General features: G+C 33.7%; 1 protein-coding gene across 2 annotated transcripts; it reads right to left on the bottom strand.

Moving 5' to 3' along the window:
• Positions 1 to 4,747: 4,747 nt before the first annotated feature.
• LOC136209778 (transcription factor HRS1-like) lies at positions 4,748 to 7,297 on the bottom strand. 2 transcript variants are annotated; one of them, XM_066001362.1, is made up of 5 exons: positions 6,808 to 7,297; positions 6,239 to 6,501; positions 5,743 to 6,136; positions 5,401 to 5,489; positions 4,748 to 5,292 (listed from the first exon to the last, which is right to left on the bottom strand). In XM_066001362.1, the coding sequence occupies exons 1-5, from the start codon at positions 7,019 to 7,021 to the stop codon at positions 5,023 to 5,025; spliced, it is 1,230 nt and encodes a 409-aa protein (XP_065857434.1). In that variant the 5' UTR covers positions 7,022 to 7,297; the 3' UTR covers positions 4,748 to 5,022. The 2 variants fall into 2 exon arrangements, with proteins under 2 accessions (XP_065857434.1, XP_065857435.1); XM_066001363.1 differs by having other exon boundaries at positions 5,401 to 5,477; positions 6,808 to 7,294.
• Positions 7,298 to 10,620: the final 3,323 nt, after the last annotated feature.

Here is a 10,620-nt window from a genome sequence, read left to right as displayed (position 1 = left end):
AACTAATAAATAAAATTAAATATATCTCATTACGTGTTAGGCTTGTCCAAACTTCAAAATTTCAATATTTTGGACCTATTAGGTACTCCCTAAATCCATATTTCTAACGTTTTTTAGGCCTCTTAGGCATCTCTAAATCCAAATTTCTAATTTTTTTGGCCTGTTAGACATTTATAAATCGAAATTATTAATTTTTTTTGGTCTGGTAGGTTATTTGAAATCAAATTTTTTTAATTTTTTTACATGTTCAGTCCTCCCTAAATCCAATTTTTTTTACATGTTAGGACTATAAATGAAATCTAGCTTAATTTTGAAAAATTGTACATTAATATTTAAAAGTGGTTCTTAACAATTCAAATTATAACACTCATATATACAAAAAATTAAGCAAGTTCGATTTAGCAAAAAAAAAATTCCCGAATGCACGTGTAAAATCGGTCCCCCCAACCGAGTAATCATGTATTCGCCACTGGGTATAATAACAAGATTCATTACTGTATAGAGTGTCCCGTTAATAATGATTGAAAATTGGTCATATTTTCAAACATTAGGGATAAACTTGAACTAATTTATAAATATTAAAAATATAATTATACTATTTATGATGTAAGAGATAAAATTACTTTTAACGGTCACCGTTTAGAGTATTTTTGCATCTTTATTTTTATTTTAGAGGGTGTTTGGTTGCTCATTTTCATACTTCTTTTTGCATTTTCACTTCAAAAGGGAGAGTTTTAGGTGTTTGGTTAGTGACCTCATGTTTGTCTTTTATATCTGAAAAGCAGCATTAGATGTTTGGTTAGTGATCTCCTATTTTCCTTTTACACCCGAGAAGCAGCCTTTTACAAAAGCAGAGAATCTCTGCTTTTTGGAAAAGCAGATTTTTCCAACAGCAAACAGCAAACCGTAACAGCAACAGCAAACAGCAACAGTAAACCGTAACAGAAAACAGCAAACAGCAAACCGTAACAGCAAATAGCAAACAGCACAGCAAACAGTAGGTAAAACAAACGAGCCCTTAATTTTTCTAATAAACTTTAGGGTAAAAGATTAGAGAAAACAAAAAGAAAAGAGATAAAGTTTAAAATGAAGTAGCTAGTTGGCCTTTTGAGCAAATACAAAATTTATAGGTTGGCCTTTTGATCCATAACAAAGTTATTTCCTAAATTATGAGAAATGTTCCTTGGAGGAATCTTCAATAGGAATATTGCTCTATTGTGGGACCCAAATTTGCATAATTTTAAATCTAAGTTGGCATGTGATGCTTAGCTGCCACATATTCTCTCTATCTTCTAATAAAAGAAACACTTTAATCTATTATTGATTAACATTTCTAACCTTATTTAGGACCCTTAAAAAGAAATTAGTGTGAGATTCCATAATTTTAATGTGGGCTCCTTCATCTTCTCCATAAGATTCTCTAAATTATTTTGTTTCTGAGAGTGATTGTTTTGTCATCAACATAACATGGATAGACATTACATTTTTTTATAAAATTATTATTAGTGGGATACTTCTAAAAGGATAATATTTTTTTAACAATTGAGTAATTAAGAGTTTGTTTGGGGAGATTATTATAGATTTAGAATAAGTTAATCATAAGTTTGGAATTGTTAATTATATTTTGTTGATCTAGTTATATTCTTAGTTTATTGAATGTAGAATCCATGGAGAAGATTTCTTAAAATGGTATTAATTCAAATAGTCAAAACCAAATTAAAATTAAAATATGAAGCACACATGTATGTTCACATTTCATTTTTCATTTGATTGGATTAACTATAATTGTTGTTAGTAAGCACATGTTTGTTTTACCTACTTTTTGTTGTTGTTTGCTGCTTGCTATTAGAAAAATATGGTTTTTAAAAAGCATAGATTCTCTACTTTTGTAAAATGCTACTTTTCAAGTGTAAAAGACAAACATGGATCACTAACCAAACACTCAAAACTCTCTCTTTTGAACTGGAAATGTAAATAAGAGCATGCAAATGAGCAACCAAACACCTTCTGACAGTTTGATGTCGTTGTTGTAATTAAACTATTTGTTGTTGATGTTAGTTGTTCGTTATTAGTTGATCGGTAATTAAGGGTTGTTTGGTTCAGTTGTTAACTGATAGGTGTTGATATGGTTGTTAGCAGTTAGCTGTTGTAGTTAGATGTTTGTTGTTGTTGTTAGATATTTGTTACTAATTGATTAATTATTAGTATTTGGTAAAATTACGATGAATAGTTGCTCTTAGCATGTAAAATATTTAATATGGACATATTTTTAATTGTTGGAATTTTCTAATTTGAGGTTATCAATAGTCAAAATTGACAATGTCACCAGCAAGTTCTTAATTTTACTAACGACGATGACTCTAGTCTTTTTTTAGCAACCAAAAACCTCATAAGCACTCATTTGTAAGTTGGTGAAACCACAAAGTTCTATTTGAAATTTGCCTTGTTTTTTCAGCAATAATGTTATATAATAGGACTGTCCACGGGCTCGGGTACCCGCCCAGGCACACGCCATTTGGGCCGGGCTTGGACAATGAAATTTACTCTTAGGCCCAGCCCAGCCCAGGCCCGCTAAAAGCCCGCCTATTTTTTGGGCGGGCTTGGGCCATATGAAAATATCACGGGCCGACCCAGCCCGACCCGCCTTATTAATATTAATTAAAAAATTTATAATTAAATATTTATTTTAAGTATAAATTTGATTTTTTATAATTAAAAATTAATAATATTTTTTTAGGTGGGCTTATATGGGTTGGGCTTGGGATTTGATTTTTAAGCCTGAGCCCAGCCCGGCCCGAGCCCGCCTAAATTAATACTGGGCTGGGCTTGGGACGAGCACTTTTACACAAAAGCCCGTCAGACCCGGCCCGAACCCGGCCTAGCCCGACCCATGGACAGGTCTATATAAATATAAATAATATTAAAGAATAAATATGTTTGAAAATAAGAAGGATAATTTTATCAGTATCAAATATATACAAACAACTTTTCACAAAAAGCACATATTCAAAGCTTTCCGTGTTGCAGTTCCCATAAGAAATCTCCAAAAACATAACTAAATGCTACATTTTCTGCGGTTTGGAGTGAAAAACTAAGCGCTTGTTCGAAAAGCTGAAACAAATGAGTGGTTTGTAAAATTATTATTAACAATTGTCGTTAATATATAAAAAAAAAATTACTTAATAAATAAATTATTCTTGCTGGTAAGAGAGTATTATCTTCAAATATTATATTTTAAAAAAATCAATTTCAAAAAATATGTTTTGATAATAAAAAGAATGATTAAACAAATATTATATGATTCCATCTTTTGATTATGCTGATTCCAACCCCAACAATATTTCAAATTCTTTTTATGCCAACTACTTCTTTGTCAATCTTGGAAAAAAATAAATAACACTATTTACAATATAATTGAATAAAATCACAAGAAAAGGGAAAGAAATATTAAAATCTGGATCTTGCGTTGTCGCCTTGTACAACCATAATAATAATTATCAACCAATTCATTATTTTAAATAAATAATCATTTCTTTGATATTTATATTTTGTTACATTTTTTTTATTATTTTAAATGATAGTAATTTATTTTGGCAAGGCATGGCTCATGTTGGAATATTACTTGACTTTTCTACCACGCCATGTCATGCACATGATCCTATCAAAACATACCCAATTTAGTAATTACCTCTCACATAATTTAATCTCTGATTACCATATATAATAACTTGAATTAAAAGAAAATCTAATGTTTAGAACTTTGCCTCCCTCCTAAAAAAAAAGTTTACCTCCTTTTTCCTTGGGTTAATTGCATTGATGGTCCCTAAAATTTGAAGTTAGTTTTTTTAATTTCATTTCGTTTCAATAAAGTTAATGAGCTTTCATATTTATTGCAATAAAATCATTTCGGCCGTTCTAGCAAAAAAATACCCAAACAATGACACTACAGTCATATTTAATATGATTAATTTATTGCCACATTGATGTTCTTTCCAACATGTTTATTACGTCATATGTTCCAGTGACTTTTCTGTTTAAATTGTTTGAAATGACTTTGTTGAAATAAAAAGCAAAATTTAATATATTTATTGAAAGAAAATAAAGTTTAGTAACCTTTTAAAAATTGATATTAAACTTCAGTGATCAATGATGCAATTTACCCCTTCTTTCGTGTAAAGAAAATTGTTACCTTTTATTGCTTAATCTCTTAGGAAGGAAAGAAGTTACAAGATACACACAAAATAATAAAAATAATAATAACAGAACAAAAAAACAAAAAGTTCGAAAATGGGTGATGACATGCTGTAAACGAAACTGAAAATGAAATATTCATATTCCTTTTCGAGAAAGGCCAAAAACGTTACAAAAGACTCAGTGAACGTTTCATTTTCATATTCATATTCCCTTTCGAAAAAGGCCAACATAGGATTCAATGACTCAATGAACGTTTCGTTTCCTTGTCGTGTTTCGTTTTCCTTTCCATAAGTCATTTTTACTGTTGACTCCAAACACTAGATATAAAATTAAGTGATTATTTAGTATTGAACAATATAAAAATTGCATAATATCCGTTAGCTACTAGTACAATAAGCAGCAATATCCGAACCAAACAAACCGTATGAATCTTCATTGTACTGTTTTTCCCTTGAAGAAATGTTTGATATTGAAAAATTTCCATAAAATTCAACTATCTCTAACCCCCAAATTGGAAGGAAAAGTTAAACACATAAGAGTTGTAAAACCAAGGTTTAAAAGGGTATAATATATAGGGCCTTGTTCTTCCATTAAAAGACATATGGCTATATTTAATTTCTTATAAATTCCGATACAAAATTACAAACTCAATTTCAAGACACAACCAAACCTAATCCTGCAAAAAAAATTCATTCTCAAGGTCCCCAACTGCATTATATAATTTTCAGTATATTCTTACTAATTATTGTTTTTTTTTCCTCTTAACTCATAATATAATAATCCTCCCATGTATACTTTATATCTGCAAAATTCATGGTGGAAAACACTCTATACATCATCTTTTCCTGATCTGTGGATATGACTTTTCCAGCTATAATCTTCAGATTTAGCATCATCTTCATCTTCCATGCTATCACCTCCTGTTTGTCCTGCCAACTGCAGCGGACCTTGAGGCGACCCAGACTGGGAACTCGTCGCCTTTGAGTCATTATACTGATCATGGGACATCCACAAACCCCCCAAAACAATGGAATGGTTTGCAGCTGCAGCTGCAGCTGCTGTAGCTGCTGGCATTCTCCGTGTATGAAGACGGTATTTCTACAATGACAACAAAGATCTTCAATCAATCTCTAAAACATAACATAAACCGCGCAATCTGGTTTCAAAATGCTGTCTTGATTCATGCAAATCAAATGGAAAACTTACTTGTAAATGACTCTTGACTTCATCATTGGTTAAACCATCAACTTGCATAAGTTCCCTAATCTGCTTTGGTGTAGCAGCTGCATAACAATCTAGAGAATTCAATTAATGTGTTTCTCAACAAAAGACGAAAATGCAATATAACTCAACCTAACTAATTCATCCAAAAAGATCAATCAATTCCACCATATCAAGCAATTTGGTAACCATTGAACATCAAATCAACTATTAATCATGAACAATCTAATATAGTTCTACATCTTAGATATCTAATACCATAAACTTAGGATGAAAACTGATGCAGAAAATTTCAATTTCAATCAATTTAACTATCAAAGTACTCACATTGAGAACCTCCAAGTTGTTGTAGAGCATTGACAAACCGTCGATGCAACTCCGGGGACCAGCATCTCCTCTGCTTCCTAGTAGTCTGTTGTTGAGATCCATTTCGTAAATTTGAACTTGGTTGAGGATTAGGGGCTGAAGAAGAAACAGTTCTACTACAGCTGGTTCCTGAAATTGAAGAACTAGAATCTTCTCTCAAGCTCTTGATTCCAGGAGTTAGAAGAGAAAGACCAGGTACAGGCAAATCCTCTATATTACTAATATTAATCTTATTGTCCTCCTTTTTTGAGAAGCCAGGGTAGGTTTTAAATGGCATGAATGCTCTTGCTGCACTCCTGCTTTTACAGACCTGAAATGTATCCTCATTTACACATTGATTGTCCTTTTTAGCTATCTGTCCAAGTAAAACAATGAAAAACAAATCAATTTCAACTTCCTTTCCTCCACATCTAGGTTTTCAACTAACAAATTAATTTTCTAATAAATGGTTACCTACCTTGGATTCTTTTTTGAGATTTTGTTTTGGATCGAAGATACAATCAGTAGTAGAAGAAGGATGATCATTAGTGTTCCATAACTGAACAGAGCTCATCCAATTTTTCTTATCTCTAGAATCTTTTTCCTTTTTGCTATGAACATCCGTTTGATCTTCATCGTCATCATCTCTACAATTTATCTTCAACGGAATAAATTCTTCTAAGACTGGTTGAATATTTGACGCTGCACATTTCATTGACTCCGCCTTCAAACATTGAATTGCTGCAACCAAACAGTCAAAAACACCCAATTTTAAGCATCCGCAACTACCTAAACAACTCTAAGCTCAGAATAGTCTCCTCCGAGCTCCAAAAAACAAAATTAAAAATAACGATCAAATTCATTCTTAAGATCAAAAGAAACCTAATATCGTAATCTCAAATATCAACCAATCGGAAAAATTCTGTTAAAAAAAACGAATGAACATCACCACCAACCAAACATCATGCATTGATTTAAGTAAATTAAAACACATTTTGACCGAAATAAATACGTTAATGGCGATTAAATTGGGAAAGGAAAACGAACCATCATTTAAGAGAAGCATACAAAGAGGAAGCTCGCGCTTAAACGCGTCGATCTTCTTCATTTCCTCTTCGAGTCCCTTGACAAAACCATCGAGTTTGGAGACCTTTTCAGGAATATCATCGACGATCGATAAGTCCTTGATGAAATCAGTAATAGTTCTGGGGAGATAAGTTTGCCTAAAATCCAAGCTCAGCTCAGGCGGAAGAGACCCCATTTTCTTCTTCTTCTCCTCCTCTGAATTTTTTTTTGTTTTTTTGGTTAATCTCTCTTCTGCACTCAGATTCCGCCCACCCTTTGTTTGAATTTTGTGAATGAATCCAATACAAGTGTGAAATGAAATAAAAGAGGGAGAGAGAGAGGGATGAAGAGAGGATGAGATCTACATATATATACAAGTTTATAGTGGAGAGATAAAAATGATTCCTTTATTTTTTAATTTAGTATTTTGAAAGGAGAAAAAGAATATTAAGGAAGAGAGAGAAGAGAGGAAATAAAAGGAAGGTGAAGATTCTGTTGTGGGTTTTTTCGGGGTATAATTCTATATCGGGTCCTCGCATATTTTATCTATTTCTGCACTCCACCCACCTAACCGAGTTCACTACCCCTTCACTCGTTTTAACTCGGTTAACGACTCAGGATTATCCTTTTCTACAACTATAACTTTTTTTTTTTTTTAGCAAAACGCATTCTATTTATTTAAAACTTAAAATATATAAATTTGTTTTTAGATATAGGTCCTGTTTGGGAATTAGTTGTTAGCTGTTAGCTGATTACATTAGCTGTTAGCTGTTAGCTGATTACATTAGCTGATTTGATTGGCTATTTGTGTAGACCTGTTTAGTAAAAATTAGTTAATTGATAATAGCGGTTTGTGCAAAAAGACGAATAAGGGCATTAATTTTGGCGCAGGAGAAGAGGGAGTCTATCTATTAGAGTTAAAGAAGTCCATTAATTTTAATATTGCAAAACGCTAATTGAAAAAGCTCATTTTAAGAGCTTTTTCTAAATTAGCGTTTTCATCCCAAAACTCTCTCCCAAACCTCTCTCCACCAAACACTCCAATCAGCGGTTTCAGTGGTCAAACCTCTAAAGTTGGTCAAAACTGCTCTTGTTATCCCAAAACGCTTTTTACCAAACAGGGCCATAAACCATAAATTTACCCCATATATATATATATATATATATTTGCCCGAGGGCGGAAATAAGGGCCTAGAAGGGGCTAAACTCTTAGAATTAGGGTTGCAAACGAACCGAATCGAGACCTAATAGGGGCAGGCTCGGCTCGAGCTCGAAGCTCACCGACCCTGAAATTTTGGAGTTCGTCGAGCGGCTCGTTTTGAAAATATTTAATTGTACCTAATTAACATTTTATCATCTAAAACCAGTCTTCTAATGAATGAATACCAAATTTAAACTCTAAAAAACAAATATAACATATCATCTACAACAAATTTAGACAAAGTAATAAGATTAAACAAATATAGAATGTAACAAATTCGAATTTACTATATATTTATAACCGTATAGTTTCAAATTGAATTTTGGACCATACACTTATGAGTGGTTCAAAGTTGCTACTTAAAAAACTAATAAAAAATTACAAATTAAAATGTATTTAAATAAAAATCAATAATATATATATAATATTATTAAAAAAACTCTCGAGCCTGCTTACGAGCTTCTGAGCCGAACCCAATGAAGCTCAGACTCAAGCTCATTAATGTTTGAGCCGATCTCGAACTCGAGCCGAGCCCAATCGATCCAAACTTTGACTGAGCCAAACTCGAACAGTTTGCGAACTAGACAGGCTCGTTTGCACCCCTACTTAGAACCATCGGTCATTGAAACTACTCTTATTATGGATGGTGAGTCTGTTTTCGATAAATGAAGGCTCGAATTGGTTAATTAACTCATTGACTTTGTATTAACAAAAATCAATTCGATTAATATATGATAAATGATACATCTCTCCAAGTTTGTTCAAAACGACTCAATCTTACTTTTGTAGTCCAAATCTAGTTTAATTTTGAGAAGTATATCATGAACTCGGATTCTTTCTCCACTCACCACATAATCAAGGAACATCAAACTCTCCATCACGAAATCACATTTCTTAGTATTAGCATAGAGTTAGTGCTTCCTCAACAAATTAAATACCACACGGAAGTGCATAATATGTTCCTCTAATGTTTGGCTATGAATGGGTATATCATCGAAACAAATAACAACAAACTTACTGATCACCGGGCAGAAGACTTGAGTCATCAACCTCATGAAAGTGCTTGGGGCGTTTGCCATCCCGAACTCAGTAACCACTCATACAAACCATCCCAAGTCTTGAACGCTATTTTCCATTCATCCTCTGCTCTTATCCGAATTTGGTGGTAACCACTCCTCAATTCAACCTTAGAGAACACATTTGAACCGCTCAATTGGTCCAATATATCATCAAGACAGGGATAGGGAACTTGTACTGAATGGTGATCTTGTTGATAACTTTATTATCCATGCACATCCTCTACGAACCATCCTTCTTCGGAGTGGGTAAAGCTAGAACCGCATAAGGGCTCATGCTCTCTCTCACATATCCCATCTCAACTAGCTCTTTCGCATTTTCTTTCATAATCTCGCTCTCTTTATGACTCATCTCGTAGTAGCAAGACTCGACAAACTAGCTCCGAGCACCAAATTAATGTGATGTTGGATGTCCCTCAAAAGTGGTAACCCATGTGGAAGCTCTTCGGGAAATAGGTTGTGATACTTATCTAGCATCGAACTCACTTCATTGGGAAATTTTTGTTCTTCTCCTCCCTATACTCCTTCATTAGGCTTCGCCATTACCACATACACAACTTGGCTCTCTTTTAATTCCCTAATGAAAGACTTATGAGTCGAGGAAATAATTAAGGTCACCTTCTTCTTATTGTTTGGGTCTCCCAATATAGGAATGAGTATGTACTTCACCCTTCCTTTATGAACTTGTAAGTATTACGCCTTCCCACATGGGTAGCATCTCTATCATATTGACACAACCTCCCCAAAAGCATATAGCATGCATCCATGTCAAGTACATCACAATACACTTCGTCTTCATAGTCTTTAATGGTGATAAGCACTTTAGTATGTTGATTGATCTGAAGCTCCCCAACATTCTTAAACCACCCCACGTTATATGGGTTAGGATGTGCTTCCATGGTCAACCAAAATTTCTTCACAGTGGTGTGACTAATTATGTTCTCTTGACTCCTGCTATCAATGATGAAATTGCACTTTTCTCCTTGCACCAAACATTGGGTTTGGAACAATTAGTGTCATTGATCCTCTTCAACCATATTGGAAACATGTAACCTCCTTGCAATATGTATGATATAAGTCTTATCGAACTCCTCGTCATCCTCGTTCTCAATAGGCTCACAATACACATCATCATCATAGTCACCCTCATATCTCTCTACCATATTAGTACTTCTTCTCTTAGGACACCCATTGGGACAATCCCAGATCATTACATCAAAAACACTTGAAAAGTGTCGGTTGGGCATATGAGTTATTATTTCTATGAGGTGGGGGGGCTTCCCCCAATGGTCTCACATCTCCCGGTGGGGTTTTCACAACATTGGGAGCCTTAATGCCGCTTGAACTCGCCATTTTCTTTCCTTATCCAAAAGCCTTGGTGATTCTCGACTCATCTCATGGATGAACCATCTTCCCCTATCCACCAATAACTCTCCGAGCTTTGTATACTTAATTATGATTATGCCTTCAATGCTATATTCTTTGCATCTTGCACCCGAATTACCATTTGACTCATGG

Source organism: Euphorbia lathyris, chromosome 10, assembly GCF_963576675.1.
Source record: "Euphorbia lathyris chromosome 10, ddEupLath1.1, whole genome shotgun sequence".
Classification (NCBI taxonomy): Eukaryota; Viridiplantae; Streptophyta; class Magnoliopsida; order Malpighiales; family Euphorbiaceae; genus Euphorbia; species Euphorbia lathyris.
The sequence above is the reverse complement of the archived record's forward strand: the minus strand, read 5'-3'. Positions and strand labels throughout refer to the sequence as shown.

Excerpts from the sequence above, each read along its gene's own strand:
- LOC136209778 (XM_066001362.1), bottom strand. The coding sequence starts at position 7,021 with ATGGGGTCTCTTCCGCCTGAGCTGAGCTTGGATTTTAGGCAAACTTAT. Across the intron at positions 6,137-6,238 it reads ATCTCAAAAAAGAATCCAAG|ATAGCTAAAAAGGACAATCA; the intron begins GTAGGTAACCAT and ends TTACTTGGACAG. Across the intron at positions 5,490-5,742 it reads ACAACTTGGAGGTTCTCAAT|ATTGTTATGCAGCTGCTACA; the intron begins GTGAGTACTTTG and ends TGAATTCTCTAG.